This window comes from Lineus longissimus, chromosome 4 (genome assembly GCF_910592395.1).
Source record: "Lineus longissimus chromosome 4, tnLinLong1.2, whole genome shotgun sequence".
NCBI lineage: Eukaryota > Metazoa > Nemertea > Pilidiophora > Heteronemertea > Lineidae > Lineus > Lineus longissimus.
Window position 1 is genome coordinate 5916701 of NC_088311.1, and position 20471 is coordinate 5937171.

General features: G+C 39.9%; 1 protein-coding gene across 44 annotated transcripts in view; it reads right to left on the bottom strand.

Annotated features, from left to right (window-relative positions):
* LOC135486179 (polypyrimidine tract-binding protein 3-like) overlaps window positions 1-20471 on the bottom strand; it is a 165256-nt gene that overhangs the window by 6868 nt on the left and 137917 nt on the right. For 23 of the 44 annotated variants that reach the window (XM_064768778.1, XM_064768790.1, XM_064768776.1 and 20 more), the window contains 11 exons: window positions 15367-15513; window positions 11002-11142; window positions 10076-10256; window positions 9751-9809; window positions 8888-9056; window positions 7210-7329; window positions 5994-6095; window positions 5476-5508; window positions 4499-4558; window positions 2960-2989; window positions 2065-2180 (listed from right to left, as the gene is read on the bottom strand). In XM_064768778.1, the coding sequence (XP_064624848.1) occupies window positions 2065-2180; window positions 2960-2989; window positions 4499-4558; window positions 5476-5508; window positions 5994-6095; window positions 7210-7329; window positions 8888-9056; window positions 9751-9809; window positions 10076-10256; window positions 11002-11142; window positions 15367-15513 (1158 nt within the window). Of the gene's footprint in view, window positions 1-2064; window positions 2181-2959; window positions 2990-4498; window positions 4559-5475; window positions 5509-5993; window positions 6096-7209; window positions 7330-8887; window positions 9057-9750; window positions 9810-10075; window positions 10257-11001; window positions 11143-15366; window positions 15514-18305; window positions 18453-20471 lie in introns of those variants that run through there. The other 21 variants (XM_064768817.1, XM_064768774.1, XM_064768784.1 and 18 more) reach the window with 21 other exon arrangements.

Here is a 20471-nt window from a genome sequence, read left to right on the forward strand (position 1 = left end):
CCGAGCAACGATAGAAGTCCACATGGAAACACCAGCGGATATGGAGTGGGTTGGGAAAAAAGAAAAGGGATATGAATCATCGTGAATTATTGTGACGTTATGTAAAACATATACAATGATTAAGGCGGCCATTTTGTGTCGGACCCCCGGTGTTTTCTGTTTTGTCGAGACGCACAGACACTTAGTTACGATATAATAGACAGTGTTCGCATGCAAAGAATAAGAGGCATGCTGCACTATGGTCATACTCGATAGACGAGACTTATAGACGAAGCTGCCAATATTTATAAGCCAAGCATGATCTCCTGTGGACGGAAAATGACATGCCCTCTATTGTCATGTCATGAGACTACTTGAGGCCAAATGTATGAGGACTTTCATAGATGTATATCTACTAAATGTTGTATGTTCCATAACAAGAGTAAATTCATCTGAATTGTACCAATGTGTTTTGACAGTTCAAGTATTTGCTTATACCGAGGTCTGTAGTCAAACCTACAGTGTATAGTCAGTTCAATTATTTGCTTATGAGGGTCTTTAGTTAAACCTACAGTCAGTTCAAGCATTTGCTCGTACTGACGACTGTAGTCAGATGGCATTTTAGGAGAAAGGATGTATTTGAAGAGTTTCTGTGAATATAAATTGATTTTGTAATAATATTTGATGTGTGTGTGCAGAGAACTGAGTTCTGTCCTGAGAGTGTTGCAGTTCTGACCACAATTTTAGAATTTCAACTTTTGCATTCAACTAGGTTTGCAAATTCAAATTTGCAATACACAGTTATGTCTACATAACTTAATGCTTAATTAGAATACAGTGAAATTGTAAGTCATCCAAGGTTTACATAATTCTGATACATTGAAGCTGTGAGAGCCATTCAAGGTTTAAAGTACTGGAGAAAGTCACTGACAATTTAACAGTCTGAAGGTCATATCTACAATGTACTTGTTTTAACCATACAATACTGACTGCGTTAAGCTATTTTATGGGTTCCTGAAATGTGTGAAATTGAATGTAGGTTCTTTCAGTGGATTTTTTATCAGTATTATCAGGAGGGTTTGTAAATCGGAGGGACTTAGGGGTCCTGAAATCGTGAGCACATGAATGCATTATGACAAGCATACAACAGTTATATAATGGCCGATTTAACAAGAAACGCGACAAATGAAATTAACGATTGTGTAATTAATGATTTGTCTCTTAAATTTATCCACGATGATGTTTCTCCCAGTGATTAGTGGAAGCTTGTTGTGTAGTCGCGATCTACAATCCATTTCGTCGAGGTTAGTTGGTAGCATAAACGCCAAAAGACATTTCTTCTAGAGAAGAGAGTTTGGTCTGTGAACTGGTGATTTGTTGTGGTAACTTTGGCCTGGCATCTGAGTTAACTTCTGTCGTGACTTCAACCCCGAAAGCTTTGTCAATTGAGCTAAAACAGGAATCGTTCTTGTCCAATTGTAAAGACCTTCGTGTTGGAGGTTCATGACAAAAATCATCCCATATGATGCCACAAATGGTCAAGATCACACACCCCAGCCTGTAGAACTCAATTCCCTTTGAGAAATATCCATAGCAACAAACCGTCGATGAAGTGAATACAAACAAGTACGGAGTATATCTTAAGTTGGCAAGAAGTGAGAAAATATTCTGAAAGAAATCTTCTACATGTAGAAATGAAATGAATGAGAAGTATATAGATGCTTTTCAAATAAACTGGCGCCCCCAGTGCCAATCGGAAGAATCACATTTGATTCCGTAACCAAAAAGCCACACGAGCTCCTCAAGCACAGAAAAAAAGGAATTCAAATGATTAGGCTTAGGTGGCGCTGTTTATCAAAAGCATTTATAAGATATAAGCTTGAGAAGAAACATTTGTCTATTAGTCAGCTACGGTACGATTTCTTAAGAACGCGTTCGTACTCAGTGTCGACAGCGACGTAGACTCACTTCGCCACACACTGATCTAACATCGCTACTGAGCATGTGCAGACACGCACACGATCTGATTTTACGACTCGTACATGCACATATTTGATGTTATTTCTCTGTTGTTCGTTTACATACCTGTTCGTTAAGGTTGGTGACCAGCAGTACCGGGGACTGGGGGCAGGGATGCTGCATATGAGGTAAACCTGGAGCGCCCATTGTAGGCATGCCCATTTGGGGGAATGCAGCGGCCGCTAGAAAATAACATGCAGAGACAATGGTCAGGATTGGAAAATGACATCAACACAATGCAAGACAAACCCAAAATATGAAAAGTATCAAATTGAAAAAGAGTGAGGAGGGCCAATTTTCAGATGGTTCCTTTTTTGAGAAAGTCAAACTTGTTCTAAGGCTCTGTCCCACAGCATGAAAGATTTCATAGTTTTGGAAATAAATTGAAGGATCACAGATTCTTGTCGCAAGCATCTGCGATGACCATTGCACACAAGTGATTATCGTTGCATGCAATTTGACTGCAGATCGCAGCGACTCAAATCACTCATTTCCTGGGCGCTTTAGTAGAACATAATCATGCTCTCAAAGGGAGCTAGGCCAAACTCTCAAGGACTTCAAATGTGCACACAAAACGAGTACACATCATAACAAGGACTTATAACTATCACAAAACTCAAACTTCACCATCACATTTACATCATCGACATGCCAACCACCGACGTCTGCAGCTTCAAAACACCAAGTGCATTTGAAAAGCTCTGTGTGTAACCAATAAGTTCTCACCAATATATTAGCCAAACCCATCGTTATTTGTTGTCCTGGTGGTGATTGTAAGAACGTCTGCTTGACAATTTCACAAACAAATGATTGAATACATCATATTCTATTAGTACTACATGTAGTCATTTGTGGTCTTAAGCATTCTCCAAGAGAATAACTTGTTTGTTCATGCAAGACTTGTATTGACGCCATCGCCACATCTCGATGGCCGTCACAACGTATCCCAGAATGCCCTTACCTTGTGCCGCCTGTAGTGATGCTAATCCCGCTGCAAGCAAGGAAAACAAGCCAAGGTTAAGAGTTAGTAAGCAATGGTGCAAGTTAACAACAACAAACTATCAAACAAGTCCAATCCACCCCAAACTGACTTGAACCAACTGTACATTTGTGTATACATTCCTGAACAAATGTACAGGTGGTCCAAGCAAATCTCAATGCCTCCACATATCTAAGACTTCAGATTTGTGATGTCACATGATTCCAACAGGCATTGGACTTTTGGCAAAAGTCAACCTGTATCATTGTTGGAATGAGCATGTCCAATGCCTGTGACTATCACGTAACAAATAGCGGCCAAACAAGCCAAAATATGCAGAGGCCTTTCGTAAGTTCATTTCACCGATGTTTTTCAAATTTAGATAACCGAAGGTTCAACAAAGTCACCTGGAATGGACGCAATTTTGAATTCTCCATCTTTAAAGGGTATTTTTTGAGGCAATACAGTTTCTGACTTAAATCTTATCGGTGAAACAAACATGGGTGTGGACTGAACCTTAACAATACAGCATCATGTGATAATTTTATAAAGCCGACCAAGAACAAAAACGCAATCCCGCACACCAAACATAACAAATCTTTGTCAAAAAGCGGGGGTGTAAAAAACAAATGCGCTATCAATGGCTTCAATTGGATACTTTGCAAATGTTAGTTTCACGATGTACGTCTGAAAGATTTTTGTCTTACTGGGAGAAAAGTCAGTCTGTATTCTGTTTAGTGGAAATATTCAATTCCTAGAATGAATTTGGATAGCAATGATCATAGCATAAAGGAAACCTTGACTGACAAGACAATCATAGTTGGATCATCAAACTGTTTTTTGGTATCAAATGAAATCCATTTTGTATGTTTTGAAAATCGTGCAAAAAGCCGGGTTAGATTGACCCACAACCCCCTACAGTCTACTTTCAGAACTAACAATCTACCGCTTCGAAGGCAACAATATTCAACACTATAAGATCTTCAAGCCAGCATAAAATCACTTTGTACTATTTCATGCTCTGGCTAATGAGTCTGTATCTAGGACTAAGAATAGGACATTCCAAGTCACAGCTAACTTGAACAACTATTTTTTATAAAATTCTGCATGCTCAATTTCTAGACCTCTACTTCCCAACTTAATTCTAATTGCACTGTTTCTATACCATTACCTCTACTTCCCCACTTACGACTCTCATCAGTGAATTTCTAGACTACTACTTCCCCACTTACAACTGTTACAACCAAAGTGTTGAAGGACTACATGTACTACACAACCGTTTTTGAAAATCTGATTGAGAAAATCTTTGACGAAAATTTGAGGAAATTTGGTCAATCACGAAGGTGATTAGGTTTTTCTTTTCTTGAGAGTTTCGTTGGTAAGGTTACATAGTCCTTAACAGTTTTTATCAATCAAATTCACGCAATTTCAGCAATAACTTTTCTAAATGTCTACGCCAAGCATCAAACTACTGAAGCCATTGAGCAAGAAAAAATGTGTGCATTAAACCACAAGGAATACCTGGAGACTGAAGAAGGCTTTGCGCCTGATGTCCGCGTCCATTTAACATGCCCATGCCCTCTGGTAGGGAGAAAGAAAAATAACGGCCAATTAAATTATGCATAGCATTTAGCAAATAAAAACGTGTCGATGCGTAACGGTACTTTAATAAACCGTCACCTGAAGAGCATAAATTGTGTAAAAAGTGTGCTCGGGGCTCCCCCTTTTAATAGGATTGGGTCTGAAATAAGACGCTTTTGGGCTGTGCTCGGACGATACAAACATGTGTGACGCTGTTACCTGATTTGACGATACACATCAGTTGATTTGTACACAAAGGTCAGCAAAGGTCAAGGCGGTTGAGTCAAAACAACACAAGGCAGGGGGCAGTGTGGGACGGTTGAAGCTATCTTACTACAAAAATCACACATCACTAGCGTGGTTTCGGCAACTGGATTAATGAATGACTTGCGTATTTTCTGGATTTAGTGGCTCACCAAAAATTGTCAGAATCACTGGTGTACAGTTTTCCTGAAAATTCAAGTCCGTTTGTTGACATCAGCAAAGCTAAGTCCTTGGAAGTTATGTTCATGAATTGCACATCCAGAAAATAAACACTCAGCAAAACTCATCCAGTCCACCAAAACTCTTACTACCACAGACATAACTACTAGCAACACGACGGAGGCTATCAGTGCAATATGCCATAAAACGAAGCATCAACTAGGCTGTTATATGCGGGGACCTACGAGGCTTAACATCGAGGGGTTCTGGTGTCCATTGTGTTGTTTTGATTGTCTCCACCGTAATATCAGATGTTCGATAAGTGACTACAGCCCACGTCAAGATAATGTAGGACTTCTGCACAGTTTGTACATTATACAAGGTGGCCCAATAAAACTATCCCCTTATCTGAAATGAGGATATCTTTTTGGATCACCCCGTAGACCATTCTCAGCCTTGATATAGGCTGTAGTATAGTAGCAGCCTATACAGACCTCCCCAGCTCCTTCCGTGGTATAACCTCGTATCTAGAAAAGTAATGTTCCAGGTTATGCACTGTCATGGTAGGACAAAAGCATAATGGGAACGAGGTATACAAGAAACTAATCTGAGAGGCCTGTAGTCTAGGCTGGAAACTGATGCAGACCAACTATAGATGGCGCCTTAGATAAACAGATTGCATAAGATATTCTACCTTCGAAGATCTGATAAGTTTTATTCTGATGTCAAATCAGAATAAATACTAGTTCCAAGGATAATACATTATTGGTCTTGGGTTTGATCAGGCTCTGTCTAGATTCAGGGTTGTTCTAGTTCCAAAGGATGAAATTCTTGGTCCAGATTCAAGGTCAAGTATTCTAACTCATAAATTTGCGAGTGCTCGGTTTCCTGCTAAATTTTCAGTGCCAAAATTTTTTAAAGATTCGAATTTGGTTTCGTGTACATCTTATGCAATGAGCGCCATCTTTAGTGCAAGCCTGAACCCGAAAGGGAGACTGACAAACTTTCACACCTGGATATGCGGCCATCTGAGCGTCTATTAGCGCTTGGTGGTACGAGTAATTCCCAAGGATGGCATGATTCTGACGCGACTGGGCAACTTGGTCTTCACCGGCTGAAATTTATATATGAATTTTTTAATTCACCACATGCTCGAACGATGCTGTCGTGGGCATAGATCAGCATGTTCTGTACCCTCCATGGCCATGCTGAGCCCGTCACCACAATCGAATGTGAAAATGGCTACGAGATAAACCCATCCTTGGGTTGAAAAAGTCACATGAGCAGAAAAATTTCACCCCTGCCTCATTCTATGCAAGCAATTTTAGTTAGAGCAATTCTACTATGGAATTCACTGCTACCTCTTTCATGCATTAGCAAGGAAAGGTTCTTATTCAAGGTAATGGCAGTGTTGGTTGGATAGGGAAGTATGAAAATTGGAGGCTTTTGGGTAAGTTTTCTAAAGATTTCAATTTCGTCTAGTCACATTCAGGCATTACTGTAACAGTCTATTTCAAGATGAATCTGTCAGGGTCAACTACGCATACCTATAGCCACTCGTACTAACAGGGATGAAAGCATCATTGGCAAATTCATCTTGAAACAATTCAAGCAAAGTTTTCAAGCTAGAATTTTGAACACAGCAGAGACTGACTGGACAGAACGGTGCAGTTGAAATCTTAATACTAAGGACATAAGCGTAACACACTAGTTCAGGATGTTAAAACTATCCTGCATAGCCATGGAGTGCAGACATACAATAAGCGATTTCACAAAGACAGTGCTAATTAGCTAATCATCAAAGACGATATTGATGAAAATTGCTAATTACATAAAAATGTCAAAACATTATGAAAATTCCAATACGAGAAAGCCATTCTTCTTCTTTTTTATCGAACTTGTACAAAATGTTCCGAAATCAAACAAAGTTAACTTTCTAAATTTTTTGTGATTTGTGTGACAGGTTGAAGTCATATGCCACATGTCCCTCTTAAGGTCAAACGAAGGTTACATCACGACATTACTAAAACTGCTCGGACTGTACAAGTGGAACTTGACGATGACAACAAATGTAGCAGGACTGTGACGATATAAACTGACAGGGACATGAGAGACATCGGAAGGTACACTACGGTACGGCGGGTCATAGGATTTAAAAAGATGACTGAGCTAGCAATGTGCAAAATGGGTTATAAAAAGAAGCAGCAAGCTGGTTAAAGCGCATTTACCATTGGTGGTCGGAGACTGATAAAGCGGCATACCTCCGGCAGTCGTGGCCCCATACGATGTTAGTGGCGTTGTTCCATAACTTGGCATGGCAAAAGGTGACGTCATAACGTTCTGGGGACCTTGACACATTCAAACAAGTTTCATGCGATTAATTTTATGCAAACATTTAGAAATTAAACAAATCAAAGCAACTAGTGGGTCAGATTACGTGTATGTGTTGTGCCACCATGCGTCGTGGAGTCAGCAGAGTCCGTAGCGAGAAGCAGCAGGGTTAGAGCTAAGGTAGCGAATCAAACGGATCGACCTCAGAGGTCAAAGTTGAAAGGTCAAAGGATAAAGGTGACAGCACCACAGAGGAAAAGGTAAACAAGAGGAGAGACAAACAGACTGTTCACAAGGGGTCAAGGTCAAATCACGTTGCCATAGCAATATATCAAAGGTGAAATGGCAACAAGGTGCAGTTGTTTGTGATTCATTTTTTTCTTCAAAACGAGTTAATCATAAAAACCCAAAAATCACTATACAATGTACATTAATTGGATACTTTGCACAGGTAAAAGTCAAATCCACCTGGATGGGGACAAGGTTTCACAAGTGCACTGGTGTTAACATGTATTTGTGCAAGGCAGATTATACTGGGCGGAGTTGATTTTATAACAGTTAGATTCACACGCTATTATAGTGAATGATACCAGGCACTGGATTCATTAGCTAAGAATACGCCGTCACCAAAACCTTATTGTCAATTGCTTTCCATAGAAAACTTTGAAAGCTGATGGAATTTAAAGCAGAAATCCTGAGGAATGTCTTAACCTTGGCTATCCAATTGCTTTCATTCACACAATCCTGGTCTTAATTTTGTCAATTCATGTTATATTGAATCAAGTTGAGACTCTTCATAACCTTAGCGGACAAATTATCGTTGTTTATTCATAAGCCATGTGAACAATATGTCTGGACTGAATAAGAATAAAGGGAGAGAAAAATGATACCTGCAAGAGGTGAGAAAGTGGAAGGGTCTTGACAGGGATGAGAAAGACTGGAGGAGACATCTGGTGGTCTATATTGGCAACACTTCAACATGTACACAGCTTGGATCTTGGTCAACATCGTGGCATTCCTCATGACAGAGGGATTGCCTATGTCTTTCTTTTCATTGTTATCTAAGTGAGATTGGCGAAATAATCTACATGCCCTTTTTTATTAGTAAACCTGTCACCCACTAGGTGCAAGGATTCTACAAAATCTACCAAAGCAAACGAGTCAATTAATTGCATCTAATTAACAAATCTAATCAATTTTTATCCTGTGAATCGTATTAAATGCCTTAGTGGTAAATTAAAGCACCGCATCGTGAATATTTGTGACATGCTATACACAGTATTAACACGTATCTGAAAATCGTGGCATTTTACAAGACAGTACTATTGTTAACAGGAGTGCTCGCAAAGTATCACGTGAATTTAACAAGTACAGGTACAAGGAGCACGGCAGTTCAATTCCTACATTAAGTGATTATCAGTGCGGACTGTTAGCGATGCATTCATCTAGTCATGGAGCGAAAACCTTAAGCTGTAAGCCAGGGTGGGAAGGGTGAAGCTCGTGATATACACTGACCGTGGCCAGCGTTATTACCATACAGATGATTCGACGCATGTACCTAGCGCATATACTTACTTGCAAAGGGGGCATATCCACGATCAGTGATGCCCTCACCTATGGGTAAACTATTATTTGTGAAGTCTCGGCTCTTGTCGTTGTTGTATTTTACATTCAGCGAGGTAAGTTTGGAATAGTCTATCCTCAATAAACACGAATCGGGATAGATGTGTTGTTGGTGAAGTGCCTGAAGAGGAACAATACATGAGAGCCAGGCCAGGAGAAAGGGGACAGCAAGGTCAATAGTTCGCAAAAAGGTCAAAGACATTGTTTGAGCCTTGAAGGTCAAGGACATTGACACCTTATAGCCAAGGTAAATGTCTCATTGAAGGTCGAGAACAATGTTGGTCACTGAATTTGACCTTGAAGGTCAAAGCTATTATGACCTTGAGAATCAAGGACATTCTAACCTTGAAGATCAAAGACATTGTGATGTTGAAGACCAAAGACATTGTGACCTAGAAGGTCAAGGACGTTGTCAAGTCAAGGTCATTGTAGCCTAGACTCAGGAATACAGCCACCCTGTTCTTGAAGCAGAGGTACATACAATGGGTGAAGCTGTGTAGAAAACAATCACTCAAGTATAGTTAATTCCACCTAAGAAGACACAGAACACCTGTACATTCAACGTACATGAAGACAGCATGTTCTAGGTCTAATTATTGTGGAAAGGACATTATAGCTATAGAGGCCAACTGGATACATACACGTAGGAAGCCAGGAGATTTAGTCAATTCTATAACTCATAGATGATGCAAGTATTAAACTATAGATGGCAGTTAAGTGACCTGCCCGACTATTACATGGCATGTTACAGTTGATAGGGTCGCAGGAAGGTCAGGTGACCTTTGAGGGAAAGCATGGGAGAGCGGAATACCTACCCTCTTTGCGGCTACAACCGATATTGGGTTTGACATCTGAATTAAGGCCTGGAGTGTATCTGAAACAAATATCAATACATGTGAATCAATTTCATTATATCTACTATTTTTAAAGTCCTTGGTTCTAAAAATTTACATGAATTTTCACTTTTACTCCTAACTATAAGCTACACTCTACCGAAGTGATCAATGAATATTTCATAGAGAGCAACAAAAAAACTCATCATACTAAATGATGTCAAACCTGAGTTCAAACCGAAGTTCAGAGCATCATACATTATGATTTTATGGTAACTCTTGATAAATAGAATAGAACCGTACTTACTGTTTTTGGTAAATGTGATTACTTTTTGAACATGACCAAACTTTTTGAAGATTGTATGAAGAGTATTGACTGTGACAGGGTATAAGACGTTTTCGATGATCACTCTAAGCACACACTTTCGGTTTTCCTCTTTCTCCATCACTTCACCGCAGATTTCTAACAGCGCCCTCACAACTTCATTCTGAAAATTAATATTTTTATTATGATTTGTGTGACCACATGATTAGGGCAGAATGTCTAGTAAACATGTGACATTTTACATAACTTAAACTGTTTTTCTTCTCAAACAGAAATCTGAATGATGCAGCACAAGGGGTCAACTTAATCAGTGCTGCTTAACTCCCCCCCCCCTCCCCGTCCAGGTCAGATTATTCTAATACCACATCTTAACACGCTCGATAAATAATCTGAAGTGTCCAGTCTGCCGCATGAAGCAGGAATGACCCCCGCCGTAATCTACCGACATTAAACCATACGACGAGAGCTCCGCACACGTAACTTAGTGATCATGATATGCAAGACAGAGAGAGATATATGCGATAATTCCGCGCCCATAAGAGCTGCCATGAACTCATAAAACATGCAATCATTACTCAGCAGATCAGGCAAATTACTAGTTTGGATATCGAGGACACACTTCAAGATAAGATAAGAATGTCAATAAGTAGGCAGGTTGGAACAACAATTTTGTATGATCGTCCAGATGAGGAAGCAAGCCATTCATTCTTTCAGGAGTTTGAAAACTTGTCCCATTCTCCTATAGCAGGCATTTGTATCGCTTCTAAGAAACACCCTCCACACTTTACTCCATTTGAAGGGTTTGATTTCATTGCCTGTCTGCACTGCATCTTACAGTGTTGGAAGGGTCGGATTGAGTCGCCTGTCTGCGCTTAGGGCATTTACAATGTTGAAAGAAATGTGTTTACCTGTTGTGAATCTTCTGTTTTTAACTCTGTGTGGTTTGAAAACTGAATGTGAAGCTGCTTGCCGTACATTGAGACGGGATTTCGGTTATAGTGATCACGGAATTTACGAGCACTTATGACATCCTCCATCTCCAACAGTGCCTGTAAAGATAAGAACACAAAAACGTTTTGAAACCAATTTCTCAATAATGTTTGTCCATAAAAGAAGTGTAATATTGCAATACATCATGCTTCTATGATTTAATCTTAGTGCCATGATCGCGACCACAGCAGGGCTGAAAAAAAAAATGTCTGAAAACCATCTAAGATAAGTACATGTATGAGCAAAACATCTTTTTCTCCCAAAAAAACCTCATAATATAATCTTTCTGTATAAAGTAGCAAGACATTTTTTCAAAATATCTCACAATTCAGTCTTGGTACAAAAAAGACAGGGCAAAGTTTTTCCAAGTTTTCAATTCCACCGAGGCCACTGGAATACGATTTTCCGTTGTTGATTAATTTCCTGAGTCTTGCCGCCAGCCGATCATTAAACTGAGTTCCACTTTGTGCCGTGTGCGAAGAGACCTCACCGGAACCTCTCTTTGATCTTGGGACTTTATCGCTCGTCTTTGTGGTTGAAATATTGGCATCTTAAAGACGTCTGCTTTCATGATGACTTTATAGCCTCATTTTGATACCAGCCCTTAACGGCAGATCATATGCATTGTAAAAAGTCAATATTTCCCTCATTTTAGTACATTAAAGCACATCAAATGTCTGACAGATCACAAAAGGATTAAATCTTTTATTTTCCTGAAATAATTTTCAAAGGATTTTTTTCCTTTGAAGCTTAATTAACCAATTATTTGGTTAACTCTTACATAAAACACTTTTCAGAGGGACATTTTCGACTGCTACACCATCCATAAAAGTACTCAGCATTGTGCAGTTCCAATGGAGGCCCCCAGGTAGAAGCACTGTACCATGGTTTGAAAACAACCTTGGCAATTAAAACATTGCCAGTTGTGAAACTAGAGACAATATCATTAAAGTGATGAGATGTCAGCTAATTGCTTGAACTCAGTTTCCTTGTTAAATAGCCCTCTTGGTGATGTAATTAACATGATTAAAACCCTCCCCGATAAAATGAACTGAAGATAAATTTAAACATACATTCGGTTTGCCTAATGGTGTGAATAAACATAAAGGCTATTAGCATGTTTAACAAGTTTGCTGCATTAAGAATCAAAGCACACATTAAGGAATTAAACATCGCTAGCATAGAACAAGACAATTTGGAAGTCACCTTAAAATCGCCTAAGTATTTATTCAAACACCATTTGGTTTTTTCAAGAGATTTTTGCAGAAAAGAGTAAATTGATGAAAACTGTTTTTAAAGGAAGTATAAGCAAGGAATTTTCAGAAAATATCCCCAGATGTTAAGTCATCAACATTATTTTAAAGGAAAATAGTCCCCAACATGAGATTTTAGAACTCGCAAAAGTACTTGTCGTACCGAGACCCGACTTGCACCAAAAAATATACAAGTGTGAACAACCTGCAATATGGGTAGTCATACGTGCCGTTTATTTGCATTTGTTTGCGTTGCTATTAGACAGAAGTTAAAGGATGTTGGTTTTAAACTCCAGAATAACAATCAGGTAAAAACATGGCTTGATACGCAAATGTTTGCCTTAACCCAACGTCAAGCCATGGTCTTGCATTTTAGAGGGCGACTGGCGTACATATGTAAATGAAACAGCAGTATGATAGACATTTCCCCTTAGTGTTGATACCTCGACATGCCATTTTAATAACGTGGGAAAAGTTCGGATCCAGAACACAGTAGAAATGGAACCATGTGACATGATCCCACAACTATTCACGAGAATCAGCCTTCTCTAGAATAATAGAGTGCCATAATGGCTTTGAAGTTTTGAAATTTTTCATTAACATGCATCAGGCATTAGGTCGCCTTGTTTTATGGGATCGCCGAGAAGCTTAGTCTAATGCACAACGAACGGAAGTGCTCTCCATAATTTGCGAACATTCGGGGATCGATGCAGCCTAGAACGGAGCAGAGCGACGTGTCAGATTTTGAGCGTGTGCGCTTTACGCAAATCATGTTCGGCACGCAATCTTGTGGAAGTGAAGCGGTTTCAAACCAATTGTAAAACTAAGCGAATCCGTGTAAAAACACACCCAAATCATTAACGAGCTGTATCACGGCTCGTTACAGTTGTGTTAGATTTGTGAGGCTGTTTGGCAAAGAGCTGGCGCATTTTTAAACGAGATATGCTGCATGAGAGCCTCGGTTGCATTCTTTAGATAATGTGATAAACACCCCAGAAGTTATTTTCACCAAATTAAGAATCTTCCCGAGAAAGAAATCACCAATCTTCCATGGAAATCTGCAGTTTATCACAATGTCAAGCCTTAAAAGAATCTGACATCGCAAAGAATGACAATGAGCCAATCTTCAAAAAAATCGAAAACCAGTTTGCTTTTGAGCGATAAAGGTGTTTGTGGTTGATACCAGACCTGTTATCCGTGCGAGATTATTCCATGCCGGTATGAAAGGAATTCATAAAGGGATTTGCCATCAGAAAACCTTGGAGACAATGCCAGCTGGGTACGTGCTCTCAGATTATACGTGACTTTCTTGAACAGATTACAACTTGGCTTCATTTTCTCATAATTTCATCAGGATAGAACTGCCAAACAAACCGTAACCAAGCAAAATCAATAAAGTTTTATCAAGAGAGTTCTCGACACAAGCATCTTGCACTTAAAGGCCTTTCTCCACATGATATTTCCCACCACGTATCATGCGAAGGCCAAGTTTGAGAGCAACGCTGCATCTTCTGTGATTCAATTTTTTTCTACCTTGCAGGTCAATGGCAATTGGCTTGCATGCCACCCATTAAAATCACGGCACGTAGAGCTCAGAATCATTGGAGACCGATTTGCCTGAGAACAACGCAGCTGTTTCAACCTGCACATGAGATGTACTTCGATCATCTGAAGGGCTGCGTATGACAAGAAGAAATGGGAAATTTCTCCAAAAAGTTCAGATCAGAGGGTAGAAGAAGTCTCTGCTTCCTGCCCTTGCTCCTGGATGACTGTCGCCATGTACCCCAGGCAGGCTGGGGCAAATGGTTAACGACAGCAAAGCGGGAACATTTTCCACTCATAATATCAAATGATGCCAAGCCGAGAGAACTTTTTATCACATTTCAGATGACTCAACCTGATCTCCGTCATTATGTAGGTTGGTACAGCATTCCAAAAGAATCCTGGTGGAGATTATAAACTCTGTCGACCTCGGATTACATGACAGAACGGTTCCATTGCCCTCTCCAAATAGACCTGGCATCGCTAAATCACTTTATCGGAGCACGGTTGCTTGAAAGCTCCATACTGGACCTATAATCCTCTTACAGAAACCAGAAGGTGATGTCAACTGGTAAGAGGACACCAAGACAAGAGATAACTATAAAAGTAGTGCCATACTATGGCTCAAATAACTCTGAGCTATGCATCTGACTTTTTTTCTTCGGGATATATCGGTAAACCAGGGCTGAACGTATGAAAACCAATACTGAATGCATGGCCTTCAGATATAGGAAAATTTGTCTGGATTTGAGACTTTTTTCACCGTCATGTTTCACCAAGTTGACCATTGCCAATTCTCGTGTGCAAAATGCAAGTGAAGAAAAATGACTGAAAGTCATTGGAAGGCGATTATAGATGACCTTCAAAAATGACACGGACACTATCAAGGCCATGTTGTAGAACGCACCGACAAAAATTGATCATCTGCCGGTTGCTTCGTGTAACCAAGTCAAATGTCTGCCACTAGTTTATTGCCCTCCTGCTGTTGAAAATTACAACGATTTTTAAAATGAAAGATATCTCGTACCTTATTCCCATACGCAATTAGACGTTTTGCACATCATCAAAAGAAAATAGTTCTAAATGAACTGACTTTATCTCGATTATGTTACCGCAGCTGCCTGAATTCGTTCTAATATAAAACGACTCTTGTCATGTTTAAGTTATTGCACCAGATTTTTCCTCATTTGATATCAGTCACATCGCATATTTTACGTGATGTAGTCAGAAAAATAATGAGTTTAACGATGCACGAAGTTGCTGCATCGAAATGAATCTGCGTTAAATGAAATGGACACTTTTAATCAGGTGTTGATAAGAGAACAGCAACAAAAAAGAACTTTAGAGTGAGAAAGACATGCTTTGATTTTATCGCAACTGGCTGCTTTATACTATATTAAATCTCTTGAATGACATCTTGGGAAATTGCAGAGAATGAAGTGATTCAATCTCAGAAATATCAGATTGTTTGATGAAAGCTCTACATACCTGTGCCTTCTTCTTAAGCAGGACAAAATTTGTTGGTTTGCCGTGATGGATGGAGAGAGCCAAGAGGTCGTGCTCTGTTGCATCTGCATGGACATTACGGATGTGTAGAACCTTGGAGGGAGGGGGCTGAACTTGGTCAAGTTTAACCTGGAAAGAGTCAAAATAGGCAAACATGAGCAAACTTACTCGGCATAAGATAAAATTTTAAAATCTGAAAAAAATTTGAAAGCTGAAAATTTGAAAATCTCTGACTTAAAATGATGCATGAACATACCCTGGTTCAGTTTGATCATTGCTGGCACAGCCTGCAATAAAAACTGTCAGTCAGTCTCTTTGTCACAAAATTGTTTTCACAAACCTTAGAACCGAAGTTGCTCTTCTTCTGAACCAACTCTCACCAAGCAGGGTAGATGACCTTAGCTAAAGTGCCTGAAGATATCACCCACGCCCCCATATTTTCTTGAGAATCGTTTACAACGTATTAACAAAAGTCAAACCTTTCCAAATATCTTTCTCATTCATGTTATTAGTATAAAAAGTTCCAAAGAGCCTTCAGGTGAGCATGCTTCCTTTTATCTCATCTTGGAAGCACCCAACACTTTAAGGGCTTTTGAGTTTTCTTGCCACAAAAGCTGCTTGACTGAGTTCCAAAGTTGCAATGGGGAAAGGGCATATCTATTCTATTCTCCAAAACAAGTTAAGAAAGTTTCTTGAAATGCATTTTCCTCATTGCATCAACTCGCAACAAACTCGCATTGAAATTCTCTCACACCCCAGTGACCAAACCGACATCACACCACCTCCGTAATCTCTCAACTGGAGCAAAGGACTCTTTATTGCATTGCCACAACCTCCAAACGCCATTGTTTGCCCCGAGACACATCACAACTCCCATCCCTAATTTAATGATTGCTCACGAATCACGTCTAAGAACATTTTGATTTCTGCCTTGGAGGGCCTCATCCCAGATGACATGGAGACAAAATGCGATCGGGTGCTAGAAGAGGAGTTTTTCCATCTGATGAAGATGCTGCACAAAAGATGTTACAATTTTTTCCAATTTTTCTTACGATGTTGTGTCACAGGATGACTGCACTATCTAAATGTGTCGGGTTTTTCCTTCAATCTGTGCATGTGGATCATATTTACTTGGCGTGACAATGTTATTATGCCCGCCGGCCGAATCGCCGCGCGGTGACATGAATCTCCTTAATAGAGTTGCGAGGTGAAAGCGGCGATCTGCCGTGATTTTTCTTTGGTCGCGTATCTCAAGAGAGATGAGATGGCACAGAGTCATCATGGAACCATCAGCGAGGTCAGGAGCGGGGACATCAGTCAACCTGGCGCAAACAACGCAGCAACGCGACAAGAAGCCTCGTGGCCGTGTTGGTTAAGTTAAAACAGAGAGTTGTCACAAGCGCTACGAGGACGTGAGGTGAATGTAAACGTCTTGCGATCAACTCCAGCTTCCCCAAAGGTCATTTATTTCTAATGAAGAGAGATGATAGCAGGAACGACTAAGGAAATCCGGTATGATGGAAAATCCGGAGATAGAGTCACGGAATGTGCAACTATTACATGCATGTCAGAGTTCTGCATGGAAACAGTGTTCTCTCAGTTCTCTGTAGTTAACCCTACACAGTGTCCCTTGTAAACACTGATTTACCTCAATATTGTGTCCCTGGTCAATCATGACCATCTGGATATATCACTGATGATTTTACTCCTTTGTTGACCTTATCACAATCCCTTTCTGTAAACCGTGTCTCATCTCATTTACACGAGCCAAACAATATCACAACCTCCATACACCAATACTTGTATCTCATGAACGGAAAGTTTTATATTCACATTAATGATACACAATGTATATTTTAAAATACACTCAATATCAGTGGCCTCGGAAGTCTGTCAAGTCAACCATGGGAATATTGAGTGCAAAGCTTTTGAAAATGAATCTCTCTTCCTTTGCTAATGTTTTGTCGAAGGCAGTCAATAAAAGGGAGTCTAGCAATGTACAGAAATGACTCACGTTGCCTGCTAGTTTTCATGCTAGTTTGAAGCATCACCATCAACTTGACAGGAAGGAGTGCTACATGTAGGTGCCACGCTGGTAATGGGAAATGATGATGGCTTGATAGTTAGCGCAGGATACTAACGACTAATAAAGTAAACTTCGTCAATGTTGAGCAACACCACTGACAGTGTATAGTAACAGCACTGACAGAGAAGTACGCAAGGTATGGAAACTGACAGAATGTTGTTGTTTTTAAATGTCAGTATGCATTGCTCAAACATTCAATGATAGGGTAAATGGGTACAAATGTTGCAGTGAAAAAGCTAGCATAAACAATAAGCACACTGACAGAATACTTCGATCAATTTTGCATCTTTTGCTGACAGTATAAAATTTTTATGTACCATCTAGGAAACAAAAACTAATTCTCTACTGATCCATCATCTTGCTTGTTTTCTTCAAGCCTTTGCCACTATTACGAAAAAGACCATGTGGTTGGAACCTCACCTCACAGCGGTCTGCCAATCAATAGAAGGAATACCTCCAAGATGTCGAGAGCCGTGTACAGACGTTTTTCTACACTTGTCATCTCCATCTGATTTCAATGAAATCAATACAAGTACATTAAGAAGACATCATTACATTTTACTTCATCTTAACCCCTCGATGGCGATGAAATGGAGATGGAGAATGCCCTAGAATGTGTAGTGGTGGTATCTCTTGCCCAAGGTTTAGCCAATTATCTCAAGTTTGACAATGTCAAGAAACACTTCTAGCGACTGATTATTACCCGTGATCTGCAACATAGATATGAAACCCATCAGCTGATATTCCAAAGCATCTGCATAAAACAGTATCAATGCTCAAATGTTATGCAGATTTCAGTTTAGAAAATAGCAATCTGAATTTGGTGCATACTCACGGGAACATTAGGACTAGGACACATAGGACTGGGAGACCAGGACATCATGACGAAGTTACGAGAACAGAGCAGAAACGAATGAAACACTCCACAGAACTGGACAGAAAAGCTCCACAACCCCGTCAGAATACGAACTAGACAGAATAGAGTATAACCACAATTGGCTCATTACATTGTCGCTGCACCAACCCCAGTAACAGATGGGCCTGGTAATACATATTCAGCTAAAAACGAGAGAAATACAATACCATCAGATGGTGACCAAATACGAACCGATGGCACCAGGGCCTGCGATCGGTCGATAAAATATTGAACAACTCGTTAAAATAATACATGACACGTTGTACACGTTTGGTGCTGATGTGGACTCGGACAGCGGATCCGGACCGCCTGGTGCACGATTCAGTGAAATTACAATTCATGAGAGCTGTTGGCCATTGTGGGCAGTAGATTGTTGCTGAGATTTTAACTTTATGTGACAATCATTTGATATTGCAGCTGATAGTATAAGCTATGGTACCGGTGTATGATTAGGGGGAAGGGGGTTACATGGGATATGGGTAGGGCAGGTTGATGTCTTAACTGCCAAGCTGTATGTGTTGTCAGTACCACTCGAATTTATGATTCATTATAAAATCCATCAGGGATTTATGTCTAATTATCTATTTATGTATTCTAATTGTTGCAGTCATGTTTTAAAGTTCTCTATTCATGTATGTATGTATGTATGTTACATATTCTATGTGACTTACACATGCAGTTAAAATCCAATATGCCACCTCAGTGTTTTATAAATCATGAAACACAGAATGTGACCAGAATTTGAGTGCCTTACTTAAAACCAGGAAGTATTGATGGATACAGCATCACTTGAAATAACCAAGAACTGCATACTTAGTGCAATGGAGAACACAGTGGTTTAAGGTCTAGTTAGACGGAAGTTGAAAGATATGAGGAAGAAAACCAATTTGTTTGAAGCAGATATAAAGTTTAAAGGTTAAAAGACAAGTTCATCATCTGACTTTAGACATTAACACTGGTCTACACTGAAACCTTACAGTCGAACTCATCAGACATGCTACAGCCTAAGTATTTCTGACCGGATCCCATTGATACACCTGGGTGGAGTAAGGCAAGTCAGATGAAGAGTATGTCTTCATGTCGTGGCTCTCACCGACTGTGAGGTTCTTTGGAGAATGCTAACGGAAAAATGTCCTCATGCCCAATTTTGGTTTATCTCCACTCAAAACAACTGCCACGCTCTAATGAACCAGGATTAAAAACGTCATCAATTTTTTTCAACTACCCCGAGAAATTCCAATCTCCATCACAAGCAGGCATGGCCAATCAACAACAAAATGTTGGCAAGACAACCTGATCAAGGAGCTAACCAATAGATAATTCAATGAGGTGATGGAAAGATTTGTATTCTCCTGAGGGGCCGAATCCCATTATTCAAAGGGACCTCTTGAGATGGTTGTGACCCCCCCCCCTCCCCAGTCGCTTCCCATTGCCCTCAAGATGTGTTTGCACTCATCATAGAGTGATTTCACGTTTCACTCATTTTCTTTAATTGAAGGGGGAGGGGTCAGGTTTTCCAATTCTTAAAGCAAATATAGAAGGAGAGTGATACAATTATAGCCTCAGTACAATTGTACCACTTTAACTTACAGGATGAGATAGAGCAATGTATTTTCTCAGAGAGAACATAGTGCTTATGAATGATTGCATTCGCATCATACAACAACAACTTCTATTTGATATCAACACGAGCTGGCTCAACAGCCAACCCATTAGGTAACCAATAACTGACAATCATAATCAACTCCAAAACCTCTGGCTCATTTACAGAAGAGTTACCGGCCGCAGCTGAAAGAACCAAGAAACAAATCAGTGTCTACTCATGTCAAAAATGGCACGTTTCCACATAACTCAATTATCTTCACTCACCCAGCATCTTTTGCAACACCAAGTCACACCCCACAATGATCGCTATAGCATCGTGCCGCGATATCACACAGCCCAGCTGATAAAACTCTGATATCACTCTCAGCACAAAACAAGCAATTTGTATGCATGGATGCTTGAGCTGTACAGTGTTTGAATCTCTGCCAGCAGGTTTTTTCACCCCACGTTACAACATATGGGCAATCCAACATTCATAGA